Genomic DNA, 15209 nt, shown 5'->3' with positions numbered 1-15209 from the left:
ACAGTGATACCCAGAGCGGGAACACTCTCTCCAGAGGGGGTGATTCTCGGCGCGGCCAGCCTCCGAGGGAGTCAGGTGGGACCGTCCCCCGCACGCCGCGGGGGGAAGGGGACTCCCCACAGTTGGGCTCAGCTGGGGTGGGTGCTGGCTCTGTGACGCGCGAAAGTGGTCCTGAGCGCGGGGGCCCCTCCCAGCCAGCCAATCGGAAGCCGTCGTCGGACAACGGGTCAGCGCCAGACCCACTCCGTCCGCCCGGGGTGCCGGTCCCGCGCCCGACACAGCCTGGCGACGCCTGGCCAGCCCAGTCACCCCGCCCGGGCTAGTGGGAGGTCGTGACCCCTTCCCCCGCTCCCCTGCTAGGCAGGCCCCGCACCGCCTCGGGGGGGGGGGCGCGACACCGGACACGGGACACAGGCAGCCCCCGCCACGCTCTGCGTTGGCCTTCGCCCGCGGGTTTTCCGCGGAGGCGGCGGGCGGGACGGGCGGGGCGGGCGGGGGCGGAGTCTGCGTCTATTTCAGGCGGCGCCCGGCTCTGCCCAGACAGCGGCGGCCCGGCCCAGACACAGTAAGTGACCTCCGCCCGCGGTGCGTCCGTCCCCAACCTCTCCGCGCCGCTGCCCGCCCGCCCTGACCCCGGGTCTCCGGCCCGATCCCGCGAGGGAGCAGCGGCCGGAGCGACGGAGGGGACCAAGGGGGCGGGACGGAGTGCAGGTCTCTGGCAGCCCCTCTTCTAGGGAAACTGAGGCCCCCGGCCTGAGCTGCTGCGTCAGGGTGCAGAGGGTCCGGGTTAGATGCTCCCAGCAGAGGACTGCGTCCTGCAAAAAGCATCAGGGAGGGGCTCTGGGGAAAGGTGCCGGGTGTCCCTTCCTTTTGCGGTAGGAAGCAGGACCTATAGGCACAGAGGAGCTAGGCACAGGGGCCAGGGAGGCTTGGGTGGACCTCAGCCCTGACCCGGGAAGGAGTGAGGAAGTGAGGACCCGGGAAGGAGTGTGTGCCTGAGGAGAAGCTGGGGGTGCTGGGAGGACCTGAGGGGTGCCACTGTTGGGCCACAGGCTGTGGCCACAGGGTATGACTCGGAGCACTCCCCTTCCTGTCTCAGTGTGCCCAGCTGCGAGCCTGGCCTTAAAGGATCCCTCTCCTGCCCTCTTCTGCTGTATCCGGGCGCCAGGGTTAGCCTGACAGACACTGGGACACGTGACGCAGACCCTTACTGAGGCCTGGCTAGGGGCCAGCATGTGTCTGAGTGGTTTCCTCACATCCTTTCAGCAGCACTATGAGGTGGGGTCCTCATCCCCATTTCCCAGATAGGGAGACTAAGGCCTATGAAGGAAGGGTGGAGTCTGGTCCACACCCTAGTGGGTGGTACAGCTAAGCCCACAGTTGTTTTCTTTCTACTGCACCAGCTGCCTCAGAGTCAAGGCCTGGGACGTGGGCCAAGGGGGCTGCTGCAGGACCCTGAAGGGTGAGGAGAGTTTGTGCCACAGAGGCGAGGAGGCAGCGATGCCATGCGGGGACCTGCAGGAGCCAGGTCTGGAGGTTGGGTAGAGCCTAGCACGCGTGGGGCCGGAGGAGGTGGGGGGCAGTGAGGGCAGAGGGGAGGCCGGCGGGAGCACAGCGGGTCAGATGGCCCTCTCCCTCACCCCAGCGGGGGGCAGAGGTGGGGCCTGGGGGCCCAGGGTGGCACTGAGCAGCCCCAGCCAGCCGGCCAGACCAGCTCCTGTGGGTGCCTGGCATGAAGATGGGATGGATTGGGAGGGAAGCTGGGGCAAGGGGTCGGCAGGGCAGAAATGCCCAGTGGCCTTGCACCTGGGGACCCTGGCTTTGGGGCTTCCCAGAGTACCCCCTGCTTGGTTCTGGAGTGGAACTCTCAGGCCAAATGGCACAGGGGACGCAGCGGAGATCCAGCAGTGTAGGACTCTGCCCAGGCATCTGGTGAAACCAGTGGGAGTGGGAGAAAGCCCGGCTTCCTGGCCACTGAGTGGCTCTGGTCAAGCTCAGGGGTGTGGGACGAGTCCCTGGGCGGATGCGAGAGGAGGCTGGGCCGATGGGGAGGCAGTAGGGGTTGTAGAAAGTCTGACAGGCCTAATCCCACCCCGCCTCCTGCTGCCTCAATTTCTCTCCCTGGATGATTGGATCACCCCATCTGCCTTGCAGGCCCGTTGCAGGGGCGAACTGAAGTCATTGTTTTGTATGAGTCACGACTTGGTGTGTTTACTCTTGGGTGGTGGGGCAGGCACTGTGGTTATGGGTCACCCCAGTTACCAGGGAGGCCCAGCCCTGCCCCGCTCCCTCCTTTGGGGTCAGCCATGTTCCCCTCCACCGGCCCACAATGGTCAAGGCGCTGGGGAGGGTGTTGCCCCTCTGAATGCAGCTCGCGAGGTGTTGGGGGCCACGAGGCAGGGGTGCCCGGAGCCAGGGGATCTGAGTTCCAAGCCCAAGCTGTTGACCATTGGGGCATTTTAAGCCTCTCTGAGCTAGTTGTGTGAGATGAGGAAAATAACACGCCTCTTGGAAGGGAGTGCGGAAGTGACGGGATGGGCACTCAGGAAGCGCCCAGAAGGTGGACGCTTTTGTGATGATGATGTCACCCCATTTGGGAGCAGGCAGGGTGCATGGAGCCGGGAAGCTTGGGTTTCCAGTCTGAGTTGCCGTGTGACCTCAGACAGCCCTGTGCCTCATTGGGGCCCTTGTCCCTACTGACATGGGAAAGACCCCCTGAAGTTTGAGGGGGCACTATGGTTTCTGTAGACTTGAGCCCCAAGGTCATGATGGGGGTCAGGCCCTGCCTACCCTGTGGTCCCAGCCGGAGCAGCCGTGTTTCCGCTCAGAACGTTCCTCGGTGACCCCAAAGCTGCACGAGTCAAGAGAAGAACAGGCAAGATGGAGGACGGGGCTGGGGCTGGATTCCCGCCTCGGCCCAGCCTCTCGTGCTCTGTGACTTTTCTGGACCTTGGTTCTCGCCCTGTGCCGTGGGACAGCGGCCCGTGCTCTGCCTGCTCCCCCAGGGTCTCGTGGGATCCGGGGTGTTTCTCATGCCCCGCAGTCCCTTCTCCCTGCCCAGAGGGTGGGCTGTCAAGGAAGGATTTGCCAAAATGAAGTGAGGGCCCCCTTCTGTCTGGAATGCCTCCCAACCCCAGCTTCCTCCCTGCCTCGGCAGTTCTCGGAGGGGCGGTGGGTACTGAGGAACTGGTGTCCAGGGAGAGAGTTGAGTTGTTGGTGCCCATCTGGGCCAGCAGAAGGCCAGAGCCTGGTGGTCATACGGGTGAAAACACATCAACCTGGCTGTGTACCTGGGCCGGGGAGCCGGGAGCCAGGCCCATCCCCTGGTGACCGCTGACCCTTTCATTCCCTCCCCTTGCCAACCCGCAGGCCTGAGCCGGCGTGATGCTGAAGATGACCTCCCAAGGCTTTCCGGGCCAGCAGCCTGCGCCAGGGGCCCTTGACTTCCCCGGAAGCCCCCAGAAGTTGCCCTTCGCCTCGGAGGCGGAGTCAGAAGCCTCCATGTCCGAGGCCTCCTCCGAGGACCTGGTGCCACCCCTGGAGGCCGAGGAAGCCCCAGACAGGGATGGAGAAGAGGCTGCGAAGAAGAAGAAGAAGAAGAAGAAGTCGAAAGGCCTGGCCAACATGTTTAGCGTCTTCACCAAAGGGAGGAAGAAGAAGAGTCAGCCCAGCTCAGCAGAGACAGAGGGCGACTCTGAGCCCCAGCCCCGGCCGGCTGGCCGGCTGCCCACAGGTAGGCAGGGGCCCCAGGTCCCAGCCGGGCAGGGTCTGGGCAGGATGGGGGCTCACTGGAGTGGATGCCCCACTCAGCCAGGACAGAGAGGGCGGGGAAGGTGGGCGCGGAGGTGTCTCCCTTGCGGCCTTTCCCCTGCGCACCCCGATCTCAGGGGCTGGGAGTGGGCGGAGGGGTCCTCGGTCCTGTCTGGGACGTCGACTCGCCTCCTCGGGCGCCTCACCTCACCTTCTGAGGTCTCGGCCCACGGGAGGCGACTGGTGGGTGTCGGAGCCCCGGGCCGCGCTAACGTCGGGTCCTGGCCGCAGTGGAGGAGCTCAAGGCCGACCTGGAGCACGGGCGGCTGGAGGCGGCGGGGCCGCTGCTGGCGCTGGAGCGGGAGCTGCAGGCGGCGGTGGCGGCGGGCGGCATGAGCGACGAGGAGCTGCTGCGGCGCCAGAGCAAGGTGGAGGCGCTGTACGTGCTGCTGCGCGACCAGGTGCTCGGCCTGCTGCGCCGGCCGCTGGAGGCGGCGCCGGAGCGGCTGCGCCGGGCGCTGGCCGTGCTGGCCGAGCAGGAGCGCGAGGATCGCGCGGCGGCGGCGGCGGCGGCGGGGCCCGCGCCCTCGGCGCTGGCGGCCACGCGGCCCCGGCGCTGGCTGCAGCTGTGGCGGCGCGGCGTGGCGCAGGCGGCCGAAGAGCGCCTGGGCCAGCGGCCGGCCGCGGCTGCCGAGGGCCGCACGGAGGCCGAGCGCGCCTTCCTGCACATGGGCCGCACCATGAAGGAGGACCTGGAGGCCGTGGTGGAGCGGCTGAAGCCGCTGTTCCCTGCCGAGTTCGCCGTGGTGGCGGCCTACGCCCAGAGCTACCACGAGCACTTCGCGGCGCACCTGGCGGACTTGGCGCAGTTCGAGCTGAGCGAACGCGACACCTACGTGCTGCTGCTCTGGGTGCAGAACCTCTACCCCAAGTGAGCGGCTGGGCGGCCGGGCGCCCGGGCGCCCGGGTGCTGGGCGGGGCCCCAGGGGCAGGGAAGCCGCTCTGCAGGGGCTGTCACCGCGTGCAGGGAGTCCCAGGTGGGAGAACGGCACAGATGGGCTTGGACTCAAGGGGGCAGGGCCTGGGCTGGGTCTGCTTTGCCCTTGGAGTCCTTAGTCTCTTGGGCCTCGGCCCCATTCCACAGTTGGGGAAACTGAGGCACAGAGAATGGCAGGGACTTCATCATTCATTCATGAGTTCCCAGTCTGGGGAGGGCATGAAGGAGCGCCCATCCAGAGCAGGAAGGGGTGTGGCAGGGGAGCCCGGAGGAGGGGGCCCTGACCTCGCCTGGGTCAGCCCGGGAAGCCAGCTCGGAAGAGGCGGCGCAGACTTCTGCCTGCCACAGGAGTTTGCTGCTCTGGGGCAGCTCACAGTCTAATAGAAGTCAGGCAGTCAGGCAGGGGAGGAAAGAGGAGGACAGGCCAGTAAGAAGGCAGAGGGAGGGTGGTGTTCCCGGCAAAGGGAGTCATCTTCCAGGGCCTGAGGCTGAGCTGTGAAGCATTCTGGGAGCAGTGTGGAGCTCGTCAGTGTTTGGATTATCCAGCAGGCCCTTGGGGGCACCCCCAGGCAGGACAGGGAGCAGGGGCAGGGTGGGGCCGCTGGGCCTGCTGGAAAGATCCCCATTGTGCAGGGTCATTCAGTGAGGCCACGCAGAGCTGGGTTCTGGCCACCGAGGCCTGGAGCTCCTCAGTTTGGAAGGTTCGCTCTGCCAGTGGAGGATACCTGGTTACCAGCTGGGTACCGCCTCAGGCATCCCCTCATTTCCCCGGACCTCTGGATCTCTGGGCACGCTGGTTGTTCACACAAGCTGGGTGGGGAGAAACTTATACTGCAGCGTGGAAGTGACCAGGGCACGAGAGGCCAGGGGTTCCCATAGGGACTGGCCCCGGCACCTAGTGTAAAGCCCACAGAAAGCCTGGAGGTGTAGCCCGTGTGAGCGATGTCCAAGCATCTCGGGGACACATCTGGGTGGCCAGTGGTCTCGGTCGGTGCTGGTGGGTCCGCCTCCCGCGGGGGCCGGAGGAAGGGCCGGTGGGGAGTGGTGGATGAGGAGTCTGCAGGGCATAGGGAAATTGGCACAGGGCAGGGGTTACGGGAGGGTCAGGGCGGCTCTGAACCTGTTCCTTCTTGCTTGTCCTGACTCACCAGGAAATGCCAGGCACTCGCACCTCTCACCCTCAGCCTTCCTGTCCCAGTGACCCCAGGAGATTTTAGCCTGGGACCCACTGGGGTCACTGCAGCAGGAAACTGAGGCCAGCCGGGCATGGAGCCCCGAGGGGGGGAGTCCTGGGTGGCTCCGTGGAGGCCTGTGTGGCCAGAAGTGCGGGGAGCAAAGGGACACAGCGCATCCAGGCTGGGGGAGGGGCAGAGAGGGCCATTCTTGAGCCTCCAGGCAGACAAGGTCCCTGAGGAAGTGCCAGGGCTGGGCAGTCCCCAGGGGGCTCTGGGACCCAACAGAGGTGCCATGGGGATGGGTGGATCTGCCTCCACAGAGCAGTTCAGGGTGGTGCGGGAACAGCCCTTCCTGCTTGGACTGGCCCACCTCTGGGGGCAGCAGACCCGGCTGGGGGTGGAAGGGGCCACAGGGCTAGTGGATGTCCAAGGCCAGCAGGGCTGGAGTGTGGCGGGGGACGGGTGAGAAGGAGGCAGAGGGTAAGGAGTTGCATTCTATCTGTGTGAGAGCGGGGAGCCCTTAGAGCCGGGAGATCAGACCTGAGAGGCGGTACTGCCTGTTGGGTGGAGGGGGGATTGTTGGAGGTGAGGGCAGAAGCGGAGAGCCAGGGAGGGGAGCCCTGCAGCGAGCCAGGCGAGAGAGGGTGGTGGCTGGGCAGTGGGGTGCCTCTAGCGGGGTATCTTGAGGCTCATCAGTTTCGGGGCAGTATTTTGGAGCAGGAGCAGATGGGGGTGAGGGAGTAAAAGGAGGCACGATGATTCCAGGGTTTGGGGCCTGAATCCAACTGAGCAAATGGAGGACCCATCACATGTGATGGGGAAGCAGGGATGGGATTAGGTGGAGGGAAGGCAGCTGAGTTCTGGGCCTGCTAGAGGCTGAGGCCGAGGAGGAGGGCTCTTGCCTGAGGGGTGGTGTGAGTTTTCCTCATGCCAGCCCCCTCTGCCCACAGTGACATCATCAACAGCCCCAAGCTGGCCGGTGAGCTGCAAGGAGTCAGGCTTGGGAGCCTCCTGTCCCCCAAGCAGATCCGGCTGCTGGAGGCCACGTTCCTCTCCAATGAGGTGGTGAGTCCAGCGCCAGCGCCAGAGCCGGGGCAAAGGAGGGGCGGGAAGGAAGCGGAGGGGGGGCCGGGGCAGACAGGACGTGGCAGGGAGCCTGACAGGCACGTCCACGTGGGCTCCGCTTCGCGCTCCCCTGACCAGCCCCTCCTCCCCCAAGGACAGCGTGAAGGAGCTGATGGCCCGCGCCCTGGAGCTGGAGTCGCAGCGCTGGAGCCAGGATGTGGCTCCCCAGAGGCTGGACGGCCACTGCCACAGTGAGCTGGCCATTGACATCATCCAGGTAGCACGGGCTGCCCCTCGTGTGCTAGTGCGCTAGTGCAGGGTACCGAGCCCACATCCTCGCGTGCAGACACACGCTCGCCCCTGAGCACAGCCCCCCTTTTCCATGTCTCACCGACCCCCACACCTGGCCCCGCCCCAGCCCTAGACCAGGTGGGCTCCTGCTCAGTTCACCTCACCCCTGCAGATCATCTCCCAGGGCCAGGCCAAGGCCGAGAGCATCACCCTTGACCTGGGCACGCAGATAAAGCACATGCTGTTGGTGGAGCTGGCTGCGTTCCTCAAGAGGTGGGTGACGGCCTGTGCGCGCACAGGAAGGGGTCCCTGCGGCCACCCCTCTCAGTGCCCCCGCCCCTCCCTCGTGCCCCAGGTGGGGAGCCAAGCTAGATCAGTGCCCCCTCCCTGCCCCTAGGGTGTCTGTCATTATGAGCAGGAGTCCTCATCCCCCTGTACCACCCCCCTGGGTGCTCAGAGCCTCAGGTAATCTGACCACCTGCTCTCAGCAAAGCTCCCAGCAGAGCAGCCCCCAGCTGCAAAGAAGATGCCCCGTGAGGGGCTGAGACACTGGCCTCCCCATCAGGGGACGCCCCAGTCTGCACCCTCACGGTTCTCTTGGCTGACTCCCTCCTCCTCCTCTGAGGACTCCTGCGTGGCCCACGCCTCCAGTCTTCCAGCTCTAGAGGGGGCCTGGGGGAAGGAGGGAGGCAGCAGAGCGGGGTGGACACCCTCTTCAGTAGCTCTGCAGGGGCCCTGGCCCCACTGGCCTGAGCACGTGAAGCCAGTTACAGGTTCCTTCGGGGCTAGGGGCCCCGCCCTGTGCTGCGGGGAGCCCATATGTAAACCCAGGCGGGCTGCTCCTGTCCCGGTGTTCGTGCTGGCCCCGCATGTTCCCTTTCGGGTTTCACCAGCTACCAGCGTTCCTTTGATGAATTTCTGGAGAGGTGCAAACAGCTGAGAAATTACAGGGCCAATGTCATCGCCAACATCAACAACTGCCTCTCCTTCCGGTGAGGGCACTGGGTGGGGTTTGTGGGTGAGGGCACTGGGTGGGGTTTGTGGGAGCGGGAATCACTGGGGCTGCCTGCCTGTGAGAGAGAGAGAGGGTAGCTGGAAGGCGGCCGGGAGGTGCCTGGGATGGGGGAGGGGGGCGGGAGGAGCAGCTTCAGCAGAGATGTTGAATTAAAACGAGCAGGTCCATAAGGAAATGCCGGGGCCTGTGGCGGCGGCAGCGGTGGCAGCAGCAGTGAACGTTTATCTAGTGCTGGTGGGTCAAGCACTCGCGCAACTGATTTACTTTATTTTGTTTTATCCTTATGACAACCCTATTAGGTAGGTACAGTGATCACGTCCATTAAGCAGATGAGCAAAGTGAGCTGTGGAGAGGCCGTCAGTTAGAAGAGGATGTGGTGTTACGTGTGTGCTGGGGGTGGGAAGGCTGGGCCCTGCCTAGGCAGCATGGGTGGGATGACTTGGACCTGCGCCCACGGGGAATGGGGAGCCAGTGAGGGTTCTAGAGTAATGGTTTAGGAAGATTTGCCTCAGGCTGACGGGCTCTCTGGGCAGGACTGGTGTGATCTCCCTGCCTCCCATGTCCTTCCAGGATGTTCGTGGACCAGAAGTGGCAGATACCACAGGACCTCCCGAGCCACCTGCTGAGCCCCCTGAATGAGCTCAAGAGTCATGGCGTTGATACCCTGCTCCAGAACCTGTTTGGGGTCCTGAAGGTAGCTGGAGCCTCCTGCCGCGTGTCACATGCTGAGTCTAGTGCTGGGGGAGGGCGGGGAGGGCCTGGGAGGGGGCTGGGCAGGGAGGATGGCAGAAGCAAAGGGCTGGCATGTGGAAGGCGTGGTGTGAGGCCAGCTGTAGCGAGGCTGGTGGCGCCCAGGTGATGGGGCCATGGCGGGCCCTTGGCCTCACTCCCAGCGCTTCAGCCCGGGGCTTGGCCTCAGAGGGCCGCCCAGGGCCCTCGGGTGCAGACAGGAAGCTTCAGTGCCCGTCCCCCTTAGACGCAATCCAGTCCTCAAGTTTGCATGTACTTTTCCTGCGACTCCCCCAGACCCTCCTGCCCACGCCCTGTCCCCGTGCCTAACTGCCAGCTGCGATGCTCAGAGCCTTGGCAGCCATCACCACGTCTGCTGTGGGCCGAGAAACCCACGGAAACCCTTTAGCGCCTTTAGCAGAGGATGAGGCAGGGGTCTCAGGAAAGGAAGAGGAGGGACTCCCTGCCTGCCCTCCATGGGAACCCGCCCTGGCCTCAATGCCCAGAAGCTGTGGGTGGCCAGGCGGTGACCCTGGATGACTTGGCCGGGTCCTCACAGGCCCAGCCAGGCACAAGGCTTTGTTTATGCAGGAATTTATTTATTTAAGGAGGGCGGCCAGTGGAAAAGGCCTCAGGGCAGGCAGATGGCAGCTGGTCGGCCTCTGAGAAGGGTGTGCAGACCACGCCTCCAGTCCCTGCCTGTGAGCAGGGCCCGAGTGCTCCCTGGCTTCCCTGGGTGTCCTTAGCATCCCCGGCCCCTGTCCTGGACCCCGTGTGTCCGTGTGTGTCTGTGTGTGCATGTTTCTGCGGCTGGCCCTTCCTCTGCAGGGCGTGGCCAGACATCCTGCTTCTCTCCTTTCGCAGCCGCTGTTCAAGAGGTTCACGCAGACCCGCTGGGCGGCCCCCGCGCAGACCCTGGAGGAAATTATCTCCGTGGTGGACGAGAGGCTGCCCGAGTTCTCTGAACTGCAGGACTGTTTCCGGGAGGTAAGGGGTTGCTGAGCTGGTGGCGGGAGCCGGTGGCGGGGAGGGGGGGGGGTGGTCTGGACACACATGCGCACACACGGATGCGCTCCTCTGCTCTGGCATCCGCCCCTCCCTGGACCCTGGCTTCGAAGCTTCGAGGGAGGTGGTGAGTTCCCTGTCTGTTGGCTCACGTGACCCTGCCCACTCGCCCACCCAGGAGCTCATGGAGGCTGTACACCTGCACCTGGTGAAGGAGTACATCATCCGCCTCAGCAAGCGGCGCCTGGTCCTCAACACGGCAGAGAAGCAGCAGCAGCTGGCGGGGCACATCCGGGCCAACGCCGAGCTCATCCAGCACTTCTGCACTCAGAACGTAAGCCCCCGCCCGCCCCTCCCAGCTCCCGCTTCCATAGGCTGCCCTCCTGCTCCAAGCTCCTCATGGGCCAGGACCGCCCCTCTGGGCCTCTCCAAACCCAGTCAGGTCAGACCTGAGCCTCTCTGGGCCCCTGGGTGGCCTCCGGGGCACGGACAGCCTCCCTCCGACCAGGCCTGTGCCTGCAGGGCTCCCCGGCCACCTGGCTGCATCGTGCCCTCCCCACGCTCGCGGAGATTATTCGCCTGCAAGACCCCAGTGCCATCAAGATCGAGGTGGCCACGTATGCCACCTGGTACCCTGACTTCAGGTGAGAACAGGGGCACCAGAGGACCTGGGCAGGCAGCATGGCCCTGATGTCCCCGACTGTGGTCAGGGCCTGGTGGAGCCGGAATTGAGTCCCTCCAGGGTGGGTAGAGCTCAGATACCGGCCACCGTGATGCAGTCCCTTTGCTGAGTGCTGTGTGCCGGCCGCCCTGCCCAGATCTGTACAGTGGCCGTTCACTCAGTCCTTACTGCCACCCTATGAGGCTGACACTCTTCATCCCCGTTTACAGATGAGACCTGGGGAGATTAAGGAATGTGTCCAGGGTAACACAGCTAGTCAGTGGTAGAGCTAAGACGACAAAGCCAGGGGTTCTGGCTCCACAGCCCACGTTCTTAGCCTTTATGAAACTGTCCCTCAGAGGGGGATCAGAGAGACCAGGGACCTGCTGGAGGCCATGGCGAGTCAGTAGTGAAGCTGGGGTCCACCACTCAGCCTAGAGGCCCTCAGGGACGTGACCTGTGCCCTGGGTCCTAGTACCCCTGTTCCGGAGCGGAGGCTTAGCCCCTGGCTGCCTGAGGATCTGCTGAGTCAGGGAGATTGATTCTATGGGCTGAGTCCCCTGATGATTCTATGGGCTGAGTCCCCTGATACTGTCAGACTGTTCCAGTTATGAGATACGAGTTGGACGGTCCCAGCATAGCCTAGTGCAGCCACTGGCTGATCCACTCCACCTACTCACCTACCCATCCCCTCACTTACACACTCAGCCATCCATCTCCCCACTCATACCAGCACCTAGTTACCCATCTGCTACCCCATCTTCTATCCGTCCGTCTGATCACCTGCCCACGGACTCATCTGTCCATCCATTGATCCATCCACCCATCCACCCCCCATTCATCCACCCTTCCACCTATCCATCCATCTATCCATTTGTCCACTGACCTATCCATCCATCCATCCACCCACCCAACCATCCACCCATCCCACCAACAGTTATTGAGTGGTCTCCTACTAGGTACTGGGCTCTGTTTTAGGCACCAGGATGCAATGAAGTACAAGACAGACCAGGTCTTCGTTCTCCCTCATGTTACTTACAGTCTGTTTAAGGTTAGCAAGGATGAGGTAATCAGGCAAAGGAGTACAATTGCAAGTTTTAAAGATTGTTTAACCAGGGTTGTGAATGACAGGAGGTGCTGACTTTAGAGATGGGAAAGCCTCTCAGGGGAGGTGACGTTTTAGCTGAGAGCTAAAGGGTGAGAAGAAGCTGGTGAGCTCAAGAGCGTGGGGAAGAGCATTCCAGGAGGGACAGCCAGCGCAAAGGCCCCAGCTGGGCGGGAGCTTGGCGCACTCTGGAGACGCACGGTGGCCAGTGCCGCTGGAGCTCAGTGGGCAAAGGAGAGTGTGTGGGGGGTGCTGCTCGTGGGCAGGGGGTTGGCTGCAGTGCCCTGTGGCTCCGGCCCAGAGTCTGGGGAGCTGGGAGGGGTGTGAGCAGGGGTGTTGGCGAGCGGGCTGGACTGATAGGATACTCTCTTTGCCAGCAAAGGCCACCTGAGTGCCATCCTGGCCGTCAAGGGGAATCTGTCCAGCAGTGAAGTCAGGAGCATCCGGAGCATCCTAGACATCAACACAGGGGCGCACGAGCCCTCCAAGTCCCTATTTTCACTTATAAAGGTTGGTTAGCTGTTTCTGCGGCCTGACCTGCTTGTGAGCTCCTGGCGAGCATCGGATGCCGCCCCATTCGGGGGCCGTTCAGACCAGCACCAGCTTCACAGCCCCACACGGCCTCTCACGGGCGTCCTGCCTTCTGCTGCTGCTTCTGACCAGCCCTGGCCTAGGCGCAGGTCCCTGGGCCGCGGGAACTGGACAGGCCCTGGCTTGTTTACCCCTCCCGTGGCGGGGGGCAGCTATGGGAAGCCAAGGAGGCCACACATGAGAAGCTCCCTGTAGATGACAGCGGATCTTGCACGCGCTGAAGGAGGGGGCCAGGAGGGGGAGTGGCCAGGGGACAGAGCTCCGGGGTCACCGCCTGTCTATGGAGTCCTTCCAGCCTGGGTCTCGGCGCCTCCCCAGCTCCTGGGTGGGGGCCTGAGCCTCACCCCTCCTGCCTCCTCTGGTCCAGGGCTGTGTTGAGCTGGGCTCAGCCAGGGCGTGGAATGGAAGGCAGAACTGGAGGCGAGAAAAGGGAAGGATGAGCTCTCATCTGGGACCTGGAAAGGGGCCTGTGGGGTCACATGGCAAGCTGGGGGCAGGGCTGGCATCAGAGCCCCTGCAGCTCAGCCCCTGACCCTTCTCTGCTTCCCCATGGGCTTCCCCTGAGGATGGGTCCAGGAGGGGCAAGGACCTCCTGGGTTTTCTCGGCCTCCGCCTTCCCCCACACGGAGACAGGCCCAAGGGTGCCTCTGTGGGTCCTCCCCTGGAAGTCAGGCTGAGGTCTGGGCAGGGCAAGCTTGACTTCTGACTCCTTGGCCTCTGGATTAGTTTCCTATTGCCACTTCAGCAAACTTCCACAAGCTTAGTAGCTTAAAACAAGAACTCTCTTTCAGTTGTGGAGGTCAGAAGTCTCACATGGGTCTAGTGGGCTTAAGCCAAGGTGTCAGCCGGGCTGGTTCCTTCTGGACGCTCTGGCGGGGCATTTCCTTGCCTTTTCCAGTTTTTAGAGGCCGGCCTCCCCTATTTCTTGGCTAGTGGCCCCCTTCCATCTCCAAAGCCAGCAATGGCCGGTCGATCTCTTTTTCACATCTCAGTACCCCTCTCCTGCCTCCATCTTCCTTCCTTAAGGACCCCAGTGATGACCTTTGACCCACCCAGACAATGACCTTTGACCTACCCAGACAATCCAGGATCCTCTTCTGATGTTAAGTTCAGCTGATTAGCAACCTTAATTCCACCTGACCCCTTAACTCCTCTTTGCCTTGGAACCTGACGTAGTCACAGGTCCAGGGATGAGGACGTGGGCATCTTTGCGGGGGGGGCGTTATTTTACCTACCACAGCCTCCACCCATCCCCCTTGTTCTACCCCAGGAAAACATGGGTTCAGTTACCCTCCTTGGCCTCTGCTTACCCCAGAGACTCTCGGCAGTCAGACTTAGGCACGACTCCACCTCGCCTGCGCCTCTGGGCACGCCGTGACGGGGTTTGCAGCCAGCTCTCTTGGGTTTGTGCTGCCTCTTTCCAGGTACTGTGGCCAGAAACTGGCCCGTGTAAATGGTGCACAAAGGCCTGTGTACATTTGTAGGAGTTAGCATGTTTGATGTTATTATTATTATTTTTGATAGTACTGCTTTTGTATGTGTTTTTTTATAACATGATCTTGGTTTTTATAGCTTGATATAAAGCTGATTTCAAAAGTGGCTGTGGAGTGATTTATTTGGGGAGCAAGGACGGGCCATCAGTGGCTTTCTCAGCCTCCTGGGGTCTGGCAGACCCTGTGCCCCCAGGTTCTGTGTCAAATCCCCAATGACCCCGGCCCCCCCAGTGCCTCCTGGCCCCCTTCTTACCTGTGAGCGTGAGCTTTGGGAGGGTGTGCTTTGGGGCAAGGCCCCTCACTTCACCCTTCAGTTCCCTCACCTGTAAAGGGTGATCAAGACCCTGTCCAGCCTCCCCACAGTCCTTTACTGAGGAGGGGTCAGGCAGAGCCTCCAGACAATCATTTCAGCTCCACGCACAGGGCCCAGTGGGAACTGACTCTCATATTTCTGGAATTGACCTTGAAGGCTTCAGCTGTGAACAGAGCTGACCCCAGCTGTCCTCTGCATCCCCATCCTGGCCCAGGACTGGGGGAAGGGCAGAGTCCCTGGGAGGGAAAGGGGAAGCTGGGTGAACACATTCCACAGAGCTGAGGGGGGGGCCCAAGGGAGCCAAGGGTGGGTGGAGTCTGGAGTCTGGCAGGAAAGGCCTGGATGGGGAGGGAAGGTCCTTTCAGATGAGATGGGGGTGGGGTGGACCCACCAAGCAGTGTTGAGCAAGGAGGGGAGGGGAGGGGACAGTGGCGACTGGGGACGCCCTGCATTTGGGCTCCGAGTGCATGCGGGGTCCTGGGCGTGTTGAGCCTGGCAGCACGTGGTGGGAGTGGCCGTGGGTCCCCCCAGCTCCTCCCGCAGAGTACGGGGTGAGGGAGCAGGAGGGAAGGGGGTTGCGCAGGGAGACGAGAAAGGAGCTGAGGACCAGATGGAAAGTTTAAAGTCAATCAGGGCAGACATTAATGGACCAAAGAGGATGGATTGGGGCCCAAAAGTGCCGAGGTGCTGAGACCCCCAGTCTCGCAGCAGCGGGGTGGGCCGGGGTCCGAGGAGAATAGAGGCAGCCCGAGGCAGGCACCCTGGGGTGGGTGGGAGCGGGGCCAGGTCAACTCCAGCGCAGGAAGGGCCACCCCCCGCGGGGCAGGCGAAGGGCAACGAGAAGATGGCAGTCGCAGTTAGGGACACATTGCTGTTCCTGCAGGAGGTGTAGAGATGTAAGAGTTCCCGCCAGGGTCGCCAGCTCGGGCCGCCTACTTCAGTAACTTCCCGGTCGCCGCAGGAAAATTCCTTTCAGGGGAGGATTTGCCCCAGAGTGGGGGAGTGAGTCACTGGGCAGA

The 15209-nt window shown here is 63.0% G+C and overlaps 1 protein-coding gene across 1 annotated transcript; it reads left to right on the top strand.

Annotated features, from left to right (window-relative positions):
- Positions 1–1137: 1137 nt before the first annotated feature.
- Positions 1138–13983, top strand: TNFAIP2 (TNF alpha induced protein 2). Its single transcript, XM_082386298.1, has 12 exons — positions 1138–1528; positions 3370–3733; positions 4042–4681; positions 6873–6987; positions 7142–7264; positions 7451–7551; positions 8172–8270; positions 8864–8987; positions 9887–10009; positions 10206–10361; positions 10550–10671; positions 12171–13983. The coding sequence occupies exons 2-12, from the start codon at positions 3385–3387 to the stop codon at positions 12310–12312; spliced, it is 2094 nt and encodes a 697-aa protein (XP_082242424.1). The 5' UTR covers positions 1138–1528; positions 3370–3384; the 3' UTR covers positions 12313–13983.
- Positions 13984–15209: the final 1226 nt, after the last annotated feature.

Source organism: Balaenoptera borealis (genome assembly GCF_965194805.1).
Source record: "Balaenoptera borealis genome assembly, chromosome: 3".
NCBI classification, from domain to species: domain Eukaryota; kingdom Metazoa; phylum Chordata; class Mammalia; order Artiodactyla; family Balaenopteridae; genus Balaenoptera; species Balaenoptera borealis.
The sequence above is the reverse complement of the archived record's forward strand: the minus strand, read 5'-3'. Positions and strand labels throughout refer to the sequence as shown.

Excerpts from the sequence above, each read along its gene's own strand:
- TNFAIP2 (XM_082386298.1), top strand. The coding sequence starts at position 3,385 with ATGCTGAAGATGACCTCCCAAGGCTTTCCGGGCCAGCAGCCTGCGCCA. Across the intron at positions 8,271-8,863 it reads AACAACTGCCTCTCCTTCCG|GATGTTCGTGGACCAGAAGT; the intron begins GTGAGGGCACTG and ends ATGTCCTTCCAG. Across the intron at positions 10,010-10,205 it reads TGCAGGACTGTTTCCGGGAG|GAGCTCATGGAGGCTGTACA; the intron begins GTAAGGGGTTGC and ends TCGCCCACCCAG.